We start from the raw sequence: 17,569 nt of genomic DNA on the forward strand, positions 1-17,569 counted from the left end.
TATATTAGGACTTCGGTGTTACCTAAATTATTTTATATTTTGTTCAGGTCACCAGAGATGAAAGAAACGGCTAGGTTTGTTTCCAGCCTTCATTATATTACTAACATTTTCCCAAAATAACCTATACATATCTCATATTAGCTTTTAACCTTTTATAATGTTCATTATGTAACCAAAGTTTCAACGGAAATATCGAAATAGCCATCTCCAAGTACTTATATAAATAAGAAAAACCACAAAATTGCCAATACAGTACTTAAAAAAAAAAAAAAAAAAAAAAAACATTTGCTATGTACTGAAGTCGGGCATCTCTAACTCGATCGCTGAAGTCGGGCATCTCCAAGTCACTGGTAATTGAGCATTCAGCAATCTCTTGTGTAGGACCCTCCATGTCTTTTATTGCTGTGTGAAGCATGGCAGCAACTTGTCTCATATCAGGTCTCCTCTCCCCTTCCATGAGCAAGCATGTTCTCGCTAGCTCCATCACTTGTTTAATAAGTCCCATGTTCTCTCCATCTATACTCATGAATGATGTGATGTGATCATCCAATATCTCCTCGGCTCTGTTGTCCTTCATAGCATACAAAAATTCTGCTGCGATCGAGGTTATAGTACTCCAACCCATCCATGTAGACGGCCTTCTTTTGGGTGAAAAGTTCTATGAGAACCACACCAAAGCTATACACGTCACTTTTTACAGTGAGTTGGCCAGTCTGCATGTACTCCGGGTCTAAGTAACCACGGGTACCTTGCACATGTGTCACAAATTCTTCATCATCCCCCATTGGTGCCAAAACCGAAGCACCAAAATCAGACACCTTGGCCACAAAATTCTCATCCAAAAGTATATTGGAGGTTTTCACATCACGGTGAACAATGGAAGGGGATGCCCATGAGTGCAAATAAGCTAGTGCTTCTGCAGTCTCTTGAGCAATCCTTAAACGAGTGTTTAACGGGATGCACGTGGCATTCTCTCCATGGAGGAGGTCAAATAGAGTTCCTTTCGAAATGAACTCGTAAACTAACACTGGGATTTCCAATTCAAGACAACAACCGAGGATTCTTACTATATTTTTATGGTTAATTTGGGAAAGGATGAGAATCTCTTTACCAAATTCTTTTTTTTGCCTCTCGTTGATTGTCTTGCATTTTTTTATAGCTACCTTGTTGTTATTAATGGTACCTCTGTATACTGTACCATTTCCTCCTTCTCCTACCACATTCTTTGAGTTGAAGTGGTCGGTAGCCTCATTCAGTTCTTGTTCTTTGAATATTCTAAATGATAATCCCTGCTCAGATTTCATCTTCTCAAGCAACAAATGACCTCCATATTGCCGAAAATATTTCTCCTTGATTGTAGTGATTTGCCTTCTTTGATAGACCCAATACACCAAGGAGCTTGAAAGTAATAGGATAACAATACAAATACTAAAACCTGCAAATAATTAAATGAATATTAGTTCAACTGATCAATCAATTACTTTTTTTTTTATATTAAATTGATCAATTACTTGAGTTATTGAAATTAAAACTAGTCAAACTTGTAAATTTTGCCACCTAATTAAAAAAAGAGAGAGATTAAGTAACTCAAAATGTAATAGCAATTTTCAAGAAAATTACCTATAACAAGCTTGCCCCATAATTGAATTTTCGGCCCATTCTTGTAACAACCTCCAGGGACTGTACTATTTCCATGTGTGCCTGGGGGACATGCACATTTGAATGATCCCAGAGTGTTTGTACAAATACCATAGCAATTTGAACTAATCTGGCACTCATCGGTATCTATATATATATAGTAAGAAAGAAAAATATATAGGAGAGTTAGACAATATTATGCATCAACTGTGTGAGAGTATACTTAATTTAATTAAATTTACAACAATAAACAAGATTTTTTTCTTTCAACTGAAAGAAGAGCAATTTTTTTTTTTCTAAGATTGTCGAAGTCAATAAAAGCAGCATAATTATAACTAAGAAAGTGGAACATATCATTTTTAGTATGTACTTATATATATATATATAACGTACCTTGGCAACCATTAAGGAGATAGGGGTTTCCGTGGTACCCTGGTGCGCAATTGCATATATAACCTTGACCAGTGGCGTGGTTAACACATTTGCTGTTAGTGCTAACACATGCATAATCGGTTCTATTTTGTTTTGCTATTTTGCAGGTCTCATTCCCTACAACCCAATCAAGAACAACTGAAAATTTCTTGGCATCCTTAGCCGAAAATCTCTTAGCATCCTTGTTAAAGGAGTCAAGTCTGGTGAGATATGTGGTGCTAAATTTGAAGTTTTTTGTTTCTATTAGCATCGCATACCCACAAGGGCTAAAGGTTGTGGTATTAGAACTGTTGAAGCTATCATCAAATCTAATCTTATAATACTTCATTCCAAACGGAATGGCAGTCTGGCAGCAACCGATACCAGAGCATGAGCCATTCACCAGTCCCTGCTCACTCAAGCTCACAGATGTACACCCTGTTGTGTACCAGATAGATTGACTCCCTTTAAGTTTGACATATGTAGATGTCTCACTACCTAGTACCATGAACCTATTTTCGGTATTTGATAACCAAAATGGCGTAGTGGACAAATCAACAGTATACTCACCCCCACGAATTTTTTTGATTGAGTTAAGATAACACATCCAAGAAACAACGACCTCAATCCGAGCTTGGCCTTGGGACACGGATATGCTATGTAATACGGATTCCTCGGATACCTGATCTGCGGCTGAAGCAGGCACAGATATTGCCTTATAGCTACCGTCGCTCATCTTATTACACACGAGGTTGAACTCTTCAGATCTGGAACAATTTTTACCCATCCCAAATGGATATGTAACCTGTAATTATATGCAACTTTTTAGTGTTAAATAATTAAGATGTTATATGTAAATAACAGTTAACTTTTTTTTAATTCAGTGTATGATTGCAATGTTAAACATCTTTTTTTTTTTAATTTACAAGTTATGAATCATAGTATGCCCTTTTCTTTAGTAATATACATGGAACGTACCTTGGTGTCTCCACAATGTGTTAGACATCCGGCAGGGGGTTGAAATATTGGTTGAACTACACAGAATGACAGTAGTAGCATGAAGAAGAAAACGATAGCCATGTATATATATTTATCTTAAAACAACTAAAAGGCTTTAGGAAATTCAAGTGGTGGTTTTGAAGTTTGAAAAACAAAGAAAGATTGATGGAGTTTGGTTGAAGAAGAGTGAGTGATTTACTTAATTTATAGGCATAGAAGAAAATAACTAACTAGAACCTACTGTTTTTAATATGTAATAGAGTGATGGGATGAAAAGCTCTATCAGGAAACAATTCAAGCTTCACTTACTAATTAGTACCTATTGTTTATAATATCTAGTAGAGGGATGGGATGGCAAGCCCTATGAATAAAAATTTCAAGCTTCCCGTACTAATTACAACCTACTATATATTTATTTGTAGAGCAAGAGCGGTATATCTATATTCTCAATTAATGATTTAAAGTGAAAAGAAACAATTAATACAATGTGTGCATTCTCAATGACTCAAAATGTTTGTAGGTTAATTATTTCTTACATTCTCAATGACTTAACCTCGTACAACGTTGTGGGTACATTCTTTGTTATTAGCATAATATATATTTGAGAAAATTGTGAGATTGTCATTACAAAATCTTCAAAATGTGAGAATGTCATTGCAAACTTTAAAATTAAGAGAATGCCAATATAAAATTGCTAAATTGTGAAAATGTCATTAATAGTGTATTCTTATACTGTTTTTAAACAGAATTAATTGAAAAAAAAAGACTGTTTTGGTATACGTATTTTTATATTTCCAATTTTATCCTTCATACACAATTAATTCGAGTACTTGCCACCTTATGCCTCCAGAGTCCAGTCCATTTGTTTCCTCTGATCAATGAGAACAACACGCGAACCAGGCGATTCCTCCCTAATCGCCGCCCTCCTCCTCTTCAGTCCTCCTCCCTAATCGCCGCCTCCTCCTCTGATCAACGAGTCCAGGCGATTCCTCCTCCCTAATCGCCGCCTTCTCCTTCTCCTCCCTAATCGCCTCCTCTTCCTCCTCCTCCTCCTCCTCCTCCTACCCAGCAGTAACCCTAATCGCCTCCTCCCTAAATCGTGTTGCTGCTGTTAAGGTTTTATGTCTTCCTTCTTTTGTAAACTCATCTATAGAAAAAATTTAGGGCTTTAGGATTTCTGAAAATTGGGTTCAAAAGTTGACTTAGATCTATAGAAAAAATGGTTTATCACTGTTGACTTAGATCAGGTTTTGAGATTTAATTAATTTTTTATTTGGATTTTAGATTTTGAATTATGGAAAATTAGTTAGGAAATTAAGCATGGAATTCCTACTGGTTTTGTTACTGTTTTTTTCTTTTTACTTGCTAATTTTTATGCTTCAACATGGAATTTCTATGCTTCAACATGGAATTCCTACTGATTGACATTATTTACTCTTTAATTTGTTCATTTTCTATATATCTATGATTTTATCTTACATCTCAAAATCACTTGAATGCTCAAAGCAGTTGAAGCAGGTACTATATTTTCCCTTTGTTTCGAGATTTCCATTCATTGCATAAGATTTGAATAAATTTTACTTTAACATCCAAATTATATACATAATTGTATTCATACATAGTCAAAGTAATGCATGGATCCACTATACCTCTATAACGCTACTGTTCAATAAGTAACAATATTCCAGCTTATGGTATTAGGACATAGTTTAAAAAATTGGAACTTTACAGTTTACCAGTAAAAGAGCCAGGGTTTATCTTATAATTTTCCAATAGAAAAGGAGAGGCTTTACAGTTTACATAATTATCCTAGAAGTAGCATTGAAATAAAATAAAAAATTGCTTGTTATAATGTTGAGTTTTGACAGAATAATAATAATGGGATGTATTTATTTATGCAGATCAATGTTATCAGAACCGGACCGGACATCGATCCGGTAAATCTCCGGGTCAACGGGTCATTGGTCGGACCAGTGGGTCAACCGGTTCAACCGCTGATTTTTTTGATACAATTATAACCTAAAATCCCAGCAAATTATTTAATTTTATGTCTAAGTCCTTCCTAGATGTCACATTTTACAAAATAAACATTCTAAGTTCAGAAAATGTGAATAAAGTTTGCATAAATGTTCTTATAATCACAATAGGATTTACTAGTAACAGTACACGTCAGTGAAATAAAAAATAATTAACAGTACCAAAATATTTTTTTCAAAGTCAACAAAGTCAATTGTCACAAATATTGAAACACATCTCAAGTAGCCTCATACATCAAAAATAAAAGTTTATCATTTCAAATAACTAAGAAAATAAACCAACAACAAAGTTGAAAGATTGAGTTGCCACTCGGTAATTGAAACATTTTGACATATATCATCATTAGCATCTGCATATTCTAATTCCTTGCCTGCATCTTCCCTAACCCCGGCCAACACCTCCTTGATTGTCTTGATCTTGTACTTTTTCTATATTGTTTGAGCATGAGTCTTCGATTTCATCATCATAATCTAATGCATCCAAATTCAATAATTCATCTACAAATTAATGAGCACAAGTAGATAAAGCCCACTGTTGTACTATTTATCACCTTAAATTGTGCTGTCCTTTAGACTATGTTTAGATTTTGATGCTATTTTTGCTGGAGGGACAGGAAGGCAAATTAGTTTGTGATGCAATGTTGGTTAAAAGATTCATAAATAACTAAAGCTTATATGATTACACATCATTGTTTATGAAATATCTGACATGCATCTTGACATAGGATATTGTACCAGTTGGGGTTCAGGTACTGATGAGCTGTGACTAGAACCAGTAAGTTAAGCACCTGCTTTCATACATTTTTTGAGTTTTTATTTATTTTGTGTTCTCACTTGAGGTCTTTTCTCTAAGGAAACCATAGAAGGCTCTGTAACTTATATTTTTATTTTACTGTTAACAGTGGGTCGGTACTTTTTTATTAGTTCATCGGGTCTGATTGAATTGCTCTCCAAAAGAAGGAAAATAAACAATCGAAAGTGTATTACAAAAATATCACGGCATATTTGAGCAAACGACGTTGAATAAAAAATGAATTACAGATCTTAATTTGTAATGGAATAGAACAATGAAATTGGAGAGGGGAGAAGTCTTATTTCTTATCCTTTTGGCATATGATCAACAAAAAAGCAAAGGAGCTAACCTGAAATTGAGAGCGCGTATGCGAGAGATAAAGAGAGAGACGACAGAGCGAGTGGGAGGGAGAGACAGAGCGACAAGAGGAGAGATTTGGGAAAGGAGAAACAACAACGGAGAAGAATCTGTTTTGAACCGCGGTTTTATGTCGGTTTAAATTAACGATTTCTAATAAAGACCGGACGGTTTAATGTCTTATGACAGGTTCATTACTTGAAGCGATCCATTTAAAGAACCGAACCGGACAGGTGACCGGGTCCGGTTTTTTCCGGTTAAACCAACGGTCCGGTCCGGTCCGGTTCTGATAACACTGATGCAGATGGGCAATGTTTGGATTTGCTGTGGGGATGCTAACAGAGTACGCCACTAGCTCAGATTTCGTGTAACGGCTAAAGATCCTTCTCTCCAATTTTGGAAGTGTCGATTTAGATTAATTGGTACCTAGCTCGACATTACTATGTAAAAGTTTCTCTTGTACTACTGATTTGAGTGATAGAAAAGATGGTTGTTGTTCAACTGGCATATATATATACAGTTTTTATTGTTTTGTTATATATGTAAAGTTCAATCGGCCTTTTTTTTTTTGTAAACTCATTTTCTTATGAATACAAAGAATAGCTTGCTCATTTATATTCATTTATCTTGCATGGTTGAAGCCACAAAAATCAGATTCACTTCTTGCCATTTTTTTGCAGATGATTTTAAATTGTTCTATTGAAATCATATATTGAAGTTCTGCATTTTTATTTGTTGCAAGTTGAGGAGTATGTACCAAATCAATTCATTTTTCTTTGGCTTGCTATCTTTCAAAATGTTTAGTTTAATCGATTTGTTAAGGCTCCTGAATGTTTAGTTTAATCATATATTATTTAGCTTGCATCCTCTCTATTCATTCCATTTAATTACATGTTTTTTTGTGACCTTCCTTCAGTTCAACTAGGTTAACCAGATATGGTTGCAAAGATTCTGGAAGAAACTTCATTTTATAATTAAGCAAATATTAGGTTATATTTACTTCTATGCCCCCAAGCTTAATCTTACAGTCCACTATAGAAAATAAATGTCAAAGAAAAAAGAAGGAAGAAAGTAGGGTAAATTATGTAATTAGGAAGGTACAATATTTAGCCTTGCTTAAATACAAAAGGCCAGAATTATTTTTTAAGGTAAAATGTCAGAATTATTTTTTGCACCTGTTAAAATGTCAGAATTATTTTTTTATTCAATAATGTTGCAGTGACCTTAAGATTAGAATAATCATTAGAAAATTAACAAGCCAAAAAGCTTTTGAGTATCCCTGATAGAAGTTCATTTTATTGAAGAAGAAATGAAGGTAACAACATTAAGCTTACTTCTACCCAATTTTTCTTTAAAATGAACAAATCAATAGAGGTAAAAAAAATCATACTTTTTGCTTATAGCTAAACCATTCCAAAATTAAAAGAAACTTAAATTACTAAAACAATGCTATATATTGTAAGTAAGAAAATCAGTCAGATTAGGATAAAACAAGAAGGAACGCATAAATACTAATAATAAACAACCCATAATTAACAAACAACAAGCATAATGAAGTCAGAATTCAAATTCATATTGAATTGAGATAAATCTATCAATAGACCTGGTGGTTGATAATTGTGGCAGAGAGTCTTTGGATTTCACGTTCCTCTTGGTCAGCAAACAATTTTGCTTTCACAGCAGTTGCCGATAGGCCACAACTTCTGCATATTTCACACCTTCTGGGGAAAGCGGGGAGGGAGGATCATCTGTACTCCAATCTGAAAGTCACAAATTACGAGCTTTCTAATAACTATATATATTTACAAGAATAATTTATGCACCCATGATGGACACAAAGATGGATTAACAGATGGACACGAAGATGAATTGGCGAGAGAGGAGGCAGATGGATTTCCGATGGAAGACCCCTTTCTCGCGTGAAAGAGAAGAGAGGAGGCAGATGGATTTCCAATGGTTCACCCCTTTCTCGCGTGAAAGAGAAGAGAGGAGGCAGATGGATTTCCCATGGTTTGTGTTGCTTGAGTCAGGGTATTTTAGTCAATACTTTTATTTTTTATTTTTAACAAGATTAATAGTATAAGAATACAGTATAAATGATATTTTCACAATTTGACAGTTTTATAGTGGCATTCTCACAATTTTAAAGTTTGTAGTGGCATTCTCACATTTTGAAGGTTTTGTAATGACAATCTCGCAATTTTTTCTATATATTTTAGATTAAGAATATTAATAAATTAACGCTACAACATCATGATAAAATTTATTAGCTAAAATTTTACTAAATTAATCAGACGCTTGTATTTAATTAATTATAACTGAATGTAAACGCTTGAGAAATATATATATAGAGATTGTTTAAATGACATGTGATGCAATGGCTTGTGACGTAATGATATTTTTTATGTTTGCTTTAAGTCTTCCATGAGGTGTAATTATTAATTTAAACTTAGAAGTTTGTAAACTAAGACTGAGATTGTCTCATTAAATTTGTTGCTTTTAGTCTTTTGCTTGGTTAGTGAGATTAAAAATGTAGAGGCATGGCTTAATCTCTTCTACAGTATACTCACTGTTATTGTAGATACATCGCTTGATTAGTATGAAATTTGGGGCTGTTATGGATGCTTTGTTAATTACTTGCTGTTTAAAGTATCATATATATTCCATTAGTGTGTCTGCATCTCATAATATTGTACCATATCTTAGTTCTGTACCAACTACCAAATGCAAGAAAATAACCTATTTGGTTCCATTAATTGTGTGATAGAACGGGCACGGCTTATCATCTCTTATCAGATGAAATTGATACATGTTATGTTTTTCTCATCTCTTATCAGATAGAATGGGCACGGCTTGTCAGAAAACTAGTAAAAATAAAGGAGGTACAGAGACTTATATCTGAGGCTGCTGATTTAGATGTTGCTTCATCATCAATCTATTATTGTAATTGGAATAACTTGGTAACTTTCTGATATTTTTATTGTAGGAACAACCAAGGAGATAACTTAAACGCCTCTTACTGTTGTCGGATCTCATTACTGATGGAAGCCACAGGGTCAGGCTGGCTCTACTTTGGGTTTTACTTCGCTTTGTGGGGTCTAATAAATTGCAAGGAGAAATTGTTTTTTCTAGTTAATAATTTTTGACATTTTTGTTTTGTGCCAGTGAGCAATGTAGTTGTCTTTCTTTTTTTTTCTTTACACAATATACGTGAAATATAGCTTAGGAAGTTATAATTCAGTTTATGGAATGATTATAATGAAATGGTTCAGTTCAATGGTAACAACGAATTCCGGTCCTTTTTCTGTTTCAATCAAATCATCCATTTGTAAGTTTTGTTTGATCTAGATTTTGAGGGTGGATACTGGTTTGTAACTTTTTGCACATCACATTACAAGAGGTTAATCTCATGATCGAAAACATAAACATGTTCTATTAAGTTGAATTATGATATATACATACACAATTACAAATTTACACAACTCAGTCTCTTTTACTTTATACCAATTCACATACAAATATGAGTACAATACCCCCAGCTTAGTTGTAGTTATTGATATCAACTGTCTTTACAAAAAAGCATCATATTACCATCAAGAAAGAAAAATCAATTGAACCAAACTAAGAAACATAAAAAATTAACTGCAAGCATCTTTTGTTGTACATGTTTTCAATGTCGCTTGAATAATTAAAACCACAATTAATTTACATGCTTTTGAGCAATAAAGCAAGCTCACCTCAAGTAAAATTCTATTACAACATATTACTATGACAAATACACAACTTAAAAACAATTCAGGACCTTTACACCGTAAAAAAAATATATGCCTTCCACACACTCAAATATAGTACCAATTCCTCTATGATTTTCCAGGCAAAGAGAAATAGAGATGCCATTAATCTAATCTAGCCAATCCATCTACATATAATTTATCTAGCCAATTCAACAATCCACAAAGGTCTGGGATCGGAAGCTTCAGGAGACGATTATTTTTATTGCATGAATACCAGCCATCCTTGCCGGCTCATCACCAAGAAGAAAAGATACAACAAATTAGACAAAATTACATAATCAGTTCAGTACCATTTAATACTATCTCTTAACCAAATTTAAACATATACAAACTTAAGAATTCTTCTGTATATTTTAAAGTGAGAGTATTTATGACATAGTATACTACTGAAACTAAATTCAACATTCCAGGAAAAACCCCAATTCATACTCCAGTATTTGTGCCTATACAAGAAACTAGCAATCTAAGAACAGGCGGAGGGACTGAACAATAATTACTTTCACATGCATACTAGATTATAATTTGAATGCATCAAAGTTCTCATTTTTGGACTAAAACTATAGTTTCAAGAGGATTTACTGCTGTTAATTCTACTAATGCTTGGGTATCAATTGGTACAGTTGATACTTGAAGGAGTTCAACTTAATCATGCAGTCAGCGTCAGGAATTATTCCGCAAAAAAAAAAAAAAAAAAATCAACAAAAAAATTACCTGTACAAATCTAAATCGGAGGTCAGAAGGGATCTTGAGAGAAAACTAAGAAATTCCACCATCATTTCTCGTTCGCAAGGCAGAGGGATCTGACAGTGCGCCTCTCAATTTCCTCTTCCAAATCTAGGATTTCGTTAGGTGGCACGAGTGAGAGGAGGCTCGGGGAGAGGTCATGCGAGAGAGAAACAGGGCGGCGAAGGGGGTTGCATTTTTCTGTCGCATAAGGCGGTCGGGAGCGGGGTACGAAATAGATCGAAACTGTGAGAGAGAGAGGAAGAGGACCGGAATTCGGCGACAGATGGGGGTGGAACGATGACAGAGAGTCGCGATTTGGAACTGGAGACGATTTGGACAAAAAAAATTTGCTCAAGGAATTTTTAATCTGATCCGTTAATTAAAATGATTGATATACGGTATAGATTTCGAGGTTGAAAAAAACCCAAATTCTAGCGCTGCATATAGATATGTGTGATATCTTCTTCTCCAAACACAACTTGTAAACATGACACAACTTGTGTTACCATAAATGAAATTTGAGGGCTTAATTATATATTGACTCTAAGAAAAAAAATTATGACAACATGCAATCGCCACATATATAAAATAACGACATAGATAATAAACAGAGGGTGAAGTAAATCAACAAATAAAATTAATTAATACTTTAATTTTATTTCAATATATATAGTTAATAATGCTAGAAAATACACACAAATTTATTAGTTTCCACTAATGACTAACAGACAAATTAATATAATCAAATTTTAGTAACAAGTACAAATTAATTAAATTAAATGCAGTACTGAATTGATCGATGGATCGATCTGCATAATAAATATAAATATAAATATAAATATATATATATATATATATATTTATTTATTTATTTATTTATTTATCGCAGTTATAGAAGCAATGACATTCATTGTGTTGACATTGGCAGCGGCTTCCATAATTTTCTTGAACACATGTTTGTTGGCATAATTGAGGAGTGCAATTGCGATCCTTTGGCAAAGATACCTCCTTATCACTACACTCACTTATTGTTGGTGTGAGACCTAATTAAATTTATTTTATTAAAAAACAAAAACAAAAAAAATTAATATATAGTTCCAACTAGCTAGCTGTAATAATTAATTAACAACATATATATAAAATGAAACTAATTACGTACCGGAAAAAAAAAAAAACGAGAACAAGTAGAATAACAATCTTCATTGTAATTGGCTTTGCTCTATTAATTCAAAACTTGTTCTGAGTTTGAACAAATATTTATAGTGTTATCTTGTTCTTTTTTTTCTAGAAAGTTTTTCTGTTTTGTCATACTTTTCCTGCTTTGTCACACTTTTCCTACTTTGTCATCTTTACTCTTTATCTGCACGCATCCATAGATATTTATAGGGACAATATCACTGACTAAGTTATGTTTTGAATTGGCAACCTGATTGAATTAGAATACTATTCATTTGAATAGTATGAATTATATATATTAATTCATTTGCTCAAGTTATACATGAAGTCGCCAATTAAGTTCAACTATATATACATTAATAGACAAAATTTTGAAATTTTTATTAATACCAAAAAAAAATATATGAAATTACTCAATCTGTCCATTTTCTGATGGAATTTCAAAAATTGTCCCTTCCGGTTACTAAATAACCGGATAAAGGTCTCCTTTCTGGTGATTTAGTCTCCGGATCTAAAAAAAATAGTCCAGTTACTAAATAACCGGAAAAAAATTCTTTGTCCGGTTATTTAGTAACCAGACTCGCGGTTTCTTTTTTTAATTCGAATGTGTAAAGCTGTTTTGCTTTTCCAGTTCGATTCATTCATTTTTGGGTTAAATTGTGTAGAAGCAACCATTAATTATTTCATTCAACATGCATGATAGAAAACTACTAGATTTCCTGTTGCTCAAATCAATATATATACTTGTGGGTTATAAATATAAAGTTGAAATTATAGGATGCTTCAAATGTATAATTTTAATAAACTATCATGTTATTTTATTTAATATTAGTGAAGTAATGAATCATCCCAATATATATATAAAAAAACATTATTATTAATTATTTTCTAGATTAAAAATACAGAGCAACTAGAAAAAAAATTAATTAACTCGGTTATGTTATACCGGTATATATGTAATAACAACATGCTACTGCAACTTTACAAGTTATATTAAAAAATAATCATCAGATTTATTTTTGTTTAACTCAATTATGTTATTTTATTTTCAAGAATACAATTGATGTCATTCAATTTCTAAATTGTTCTGTATTAATAATGATTTCTTTAGAAAATAATATTATAATATATAAATGATGTTTGTATAGATATCGTGAATATAACAATTTAACTCAATTTTATTAATAATAATTTCTTTAGAAAATAATATTATAATATATAAAATCTTCGTTACCAGTTTTAGACAAGCATTTATCAGAAAATGGACAGATTGAGTAATTTCATTTTTTTTGGATATTAATAAAAATTTCGGGACAAAATTAAATCAAGTTATATCTTCATTCTTATATTATGCACGTAGTTGTCCTGATCCGCCAACGGCTGAGATTGAAAGATGAATTTTTGAATTGAATATCAACTCTCCAATAACATAATCTGTCTTCTTTTGATTAAATATATCTGTTTTATGTGTAGAAGTCTAAATTTAGTTAAAAACATACTCGCCACACAGACTGCTACATGGTTTATCACATTAAAATTGAATAAATTCCTAGCGATCCATTTCCTTATTTCTCCTTACTGTTATCTTCAATTCTTACAATTAAATTATTTTCTTATTTCTCCATTTTCTCCGTTTCATTTCTCATCTTTCTCTATAGTTTCGACAATGAAAATGAAAACAGTGTATCATTTTATTTTTTAACAACAGCATATCATGAACAACTTATAAGATTTTACTATTTTGCATTTTTTTTTCACTTACATTTTTCTTACTCCTGAAATAATTCTAAATCTTGATTGAATATTTTAATCTATATATCATTTTTTTATAAATATTATATTGGGTATAATATGCTGGTATAATATTTGTCATTTTCTGCTCGTTATAATGTGACCAATATTTAATATATTTTACACATGTTTACTTTGTATCAATAACTTTTTCTTTCCTTTCTGTATGTATCTCCGACAATTATTTTGAAAAACATTAATTGTTTACTCCATTATCCAATACAGAAATAATATATTTTTATTTTTTAGTTTATCGACAAGTAACTTTTTAACAATCATTTTATTTATACAATATGATTTTTTTTTATTTTACTTTAATCTAAAAAGAACTGTGAAAAATAAAAGTTTTCTTCTTATTTTGATTTGATATTAAGGCATGAAATTTTTTTTATAACATAGCCAGATAAGAAATTTGACATCATGCGGAAACAAAAAATTTAGTTGCTACTTTTTGACATATTTAAAAAAATATATATATCTCAAACAAAATAACAATGAGAGATAACATCACTTAAATGATATAAAGAAATAGAATGAAATGAAGACATGATCAATCAATTCAAAAATTCTTAACTAACATATAAAAAAATAGAAATAAATTTGGACCAATAAAAAAGATGATACAATTTTGCATGTGGACAGTATGTATGGTGAGTACGTGTCTAAATAAATTTAGACTCCTACAAGTAAAAAAATATAAAATAGATGCATAAAATCAAAATATTTGATCGGACGACTGATATTAAATTCAAAATTTTATTTTTTAATCAAATCCGTTGGCTGATCAGGACATCTACGTGCTAAATTTGGTTAAAAACATACTCGTCACACAGATCTGTTTCCTTCTTTCTCCTTACAGCTATCTTCAATTCTTGCAATTAAATTATTTCCTTATTTCTTCATTTTCTCCGTTTCATTTCTTTTCTTCCCCTATAGTTTTGACAATGAAAATGGAAACAAACATATATTTTCAGATTTTGTTTAGGGCTATTATATCTTAGTGAATAGATAAATAGCAGATCTTGTGCTGATAGAAACAATCATATATTTCTGATCTAAAGAGAAAATGAATAATATCTAGAATTTTCGTGTACATAAATGATATGTAGAGAAATTTTCATCAATATTTTCATCAAGAATATATATGTAGAGAAAATCCTTATTTGAATCATTTAATTATATCTTTTTCATTTTTATTTCTTAACATATTATTTCTCCTCTAAATCATTTAAAGACATGCCTTGCTTGTGAAGAAAATTAGATATTAAATCACAATGATACTTCAAAAAAAAAAATCATGTTATATTTGATCCTTTTTTTTTCATTTGTTGTTGTTTCTTTTATTGTTATTTATTATTTGTATTTCTATTTTTTTTCATTTGTCTTTTATTTTTATTTAAATATTTATTTTTATTTAAATATTTATTTTTATTTAAATATTTATTTTTATTTTATGTGAATGTCAAACAAAAATGTATCTTCGTATTCTATTAAATATTATAATATGTTCCCGTTGCAACGCACGGGCACGATACTAGTATATATATATATATATATATATTTAAGAGATATTATATATTCATTTGATATTCGACACTGACATGGTCAGTTTTCTTATAATTAGAGGATTCATATATACACATGACAGAACCTTATTAATAAACTAGCACAATATAATTAATGCTCGTACATTGAGAGCTTGTACATTAATATTGTGAGCTTGTATGATCTCTGATCAATTTTGTTTTATTACTATACATCTTAATTAATTTTATTTATTGACTATTGCTGATTTCTTACAAGTGTGAACCAGTGGATAGAAGAGATGTAGAGAATTGGAATTCGCATCGTCTGAAATGTTTCAAACTTAGAGCGTTTTTTTTTGGAAAATCTCAACCGTTCATACTTTGAGCACATCTGCCATATCCAAAAAAAAAAAAAGAGATCATATTGCAATTACTGTTACTAGTACCATAAGATATTTTGCAAAATTAGTGTGTCATGTGTTCACCAAGAGGGGTTGGTGAGCACTCCAAAAGGCTATCAGATTGACTTTGAACTATAAATTCAAACTGTTGAAATCCATGTACTTCATGAGTGATGCATATACATGCAAAAAATTTAAAGTTTCGAATTCATTTAGTACATAATCAAGTGGTAAAAAAATGATAAAAAATAAATACATAAATCAATTTATAAAGAGGAGGGATCGGATGACACCGTGCATTTTTAAAGTCCAAACAGTCGATCCAAACCGTTCAACTTGATGGGTATGTTAAAATGTGCTTGTAGATCATATTTTATATTTTTCTGAATTTTTTTACTATTTATTAAGATGGGTACAAAATTCAACGGTCTGAATATAGCGATTTTGTTAAATACTTAATAAATAGTAAACAAATTCAGAAAAATCTAAAATTTGATCTGCAAGCACATTTTAACATATCCATCAAGTTGAACGGTTTGGATCGACTAGTTGGGCTTTGAAAACTTTGAAAATGCACAATGTTATTCGATGTCACCAAAAAAGGATGTCATTTGATCCCTCCTCATTTATAAAATAACTAATAAAATGTTCATTGTTTTAACAGCTTGATCATTTGCTAAATGTTCATTGTTTTAGCTGCTGGATGTTGTGTTCAGCTATTTTAGCACCGAAATATAATATTTACTATTCTGGCCTTGAAACTGCACATTAATTATTGATATTAATAATTATTTCCACTTCATATTCTCACTTGCTTCCACTTATTTATTTTTAAATCCAATCCGCTACTGCCCCTTTTTATTTTATTTTTAAAATAACTTGATTTTAAAGTTTCAAATAATATGAAATAATACAAATTTGTATCGAAATTCATTCGTGAGGAGGAGATGTCATTTCTTCTGCATATTAAAATTAACATAGAAATAATGTAAATATAACATTTCTATTAAAATCTAACATCTTAACAATAAATCTAACGTATTTAAATTTAACAAATAAATCTAACATCTAATTTTCTTCAAGGTCTCGGGTTCAACAAATAAACCAAGGGTTTCCACATTTGGATTTGAGATCTATTTATTCTAATTTAATAATGTCATTAGAAATATTACAATGGGTGCATCTAACATAAAAATCTAATTTTGAGGATAATTAAGTGCTAATTAAAAATAAATTCGAATTTTCAATTTAAATTACTAAAAATCTGAATTTAAAAATAAATCTAACAAATAGTATTGTATGGAAAATAGATCAAAGAAAGAAAAAAAAAATGAAAAAAATCTCTTCAATGTCTCGGATTAAAAAAAACAACCAAAATTTTCAACATTTGGATTTGAGATCTATTTAATCCAATTTATTTAATTATTGTTGTTAGAAATATTACAATGAGTGCATCTATGTATAGAAGGTAACTAAATTAATTCAGATAATAAATGTTTTGTATATGTTTTATAGTTTCGGTCAAGAATTTTCATGAGGCAACAATAAAAGATTCAGTCAAAACATGCTCCCTTGAGATGACTAGTAGACTACCAACTTTTTTTCTTCTTCTTTTTTTAAAAAAAGGAAAAACACAGAAAGTGCTAACACAACCCTACCATATATAGGTTTTTGTTAACTTGAATAGTGTGGGATTCAAATATGAGCACCTTTCTATTATTCCACTTGAACCGTTCAAAATCTTTATATGCGCGCCTCCATAGATATTAATAAATTGTCAAACTAATATATAATTATAAAACAACAAGTTAAGTTAAATTTAACCATTTAATTATCTACTAAAAATAAAATTACTTAAATAATCCTACAAATTCTAGTCCATTAATAAATTAGAAAATGGCCGTTTCCAGATATTCCTCAA

The 17,569-nt window shown here is 31.0% G+C and overlaps 1 protein-coding gene and 2 long non-coding RNA genes across 3 annotated transcripts; all 3 read right to left on the reverse strand.

Moving 5' to 3' along the window:
* Window positions 1-542: 542 nt before the first annotated feature.
* On the reverse strand, window positions 543-3,129 carry LOC144576181 (wall-associated receptor kinase 2-like). The gene is made up of 4 exons (XM_078326465.1): window positions 3,028-3,129; window positions 2,032-2,854; window positions 1,621-1,785; window positions 543-1,435 (listed from the first exon to the last, which is right to left on the reverse strand). The coding sequence occupies exons 1-4, from the start codon at window positions 3,127-3,129 to the stop codon at window positions 543-545; spliced, it is 1,983 nt and encodes a 660-aa protein (XP_078182591.1).
* A 2,050-nt stretch (window positions 3,130-5,179) lies between these two features.
* On the reverse strand, window positions 5,180-6,351 carry LOC144543608 (uncharacterized). The gene is made up of 2 exons (XR_013508019.1): window positions 6,227-6,351; window positions 5,180-5,555 (listed from the first exon to the last, which is right to left on the reverse strand). It is a non-coding gene; the product is annotated as an uncharacterized LOC144543608 (long non-coding RNA).
* Window positions 6,352-9,851: 3,500 nt separating this feature from the next.
* Window positions 9,852-11,019, reverse strand: LOC144543703 (uncharacterized). Its single transcript, XR_013508043.1, has 2 exons — window positions 10,740-11,019; window positions 9,852-10,250 (listed from the first exon to the last, which is right to left on the reverse strand). It is a non-coding gene; the product is annotated as an uncharacterized LOC144543703 (long non-coding RNA).
* Between the last annotated feature and the right edge of the window lie 6,550 nt (window positions 11,020-17,569).

This window comes from Carex rostrata, chromosome 25 (genome assembly GCF_964058835.1).
Source record: "Carex rostrata chromosome 25, lpCarRost1.2, whole genome shotgun sequence".
Taxonomy (NCBI): domain Eukaryota; kingdom Viridiplantae; phylum Streptophyta; class Magnoliopsida; order Poales; family Cyperaceae; genus Carex; species Carex rostrata.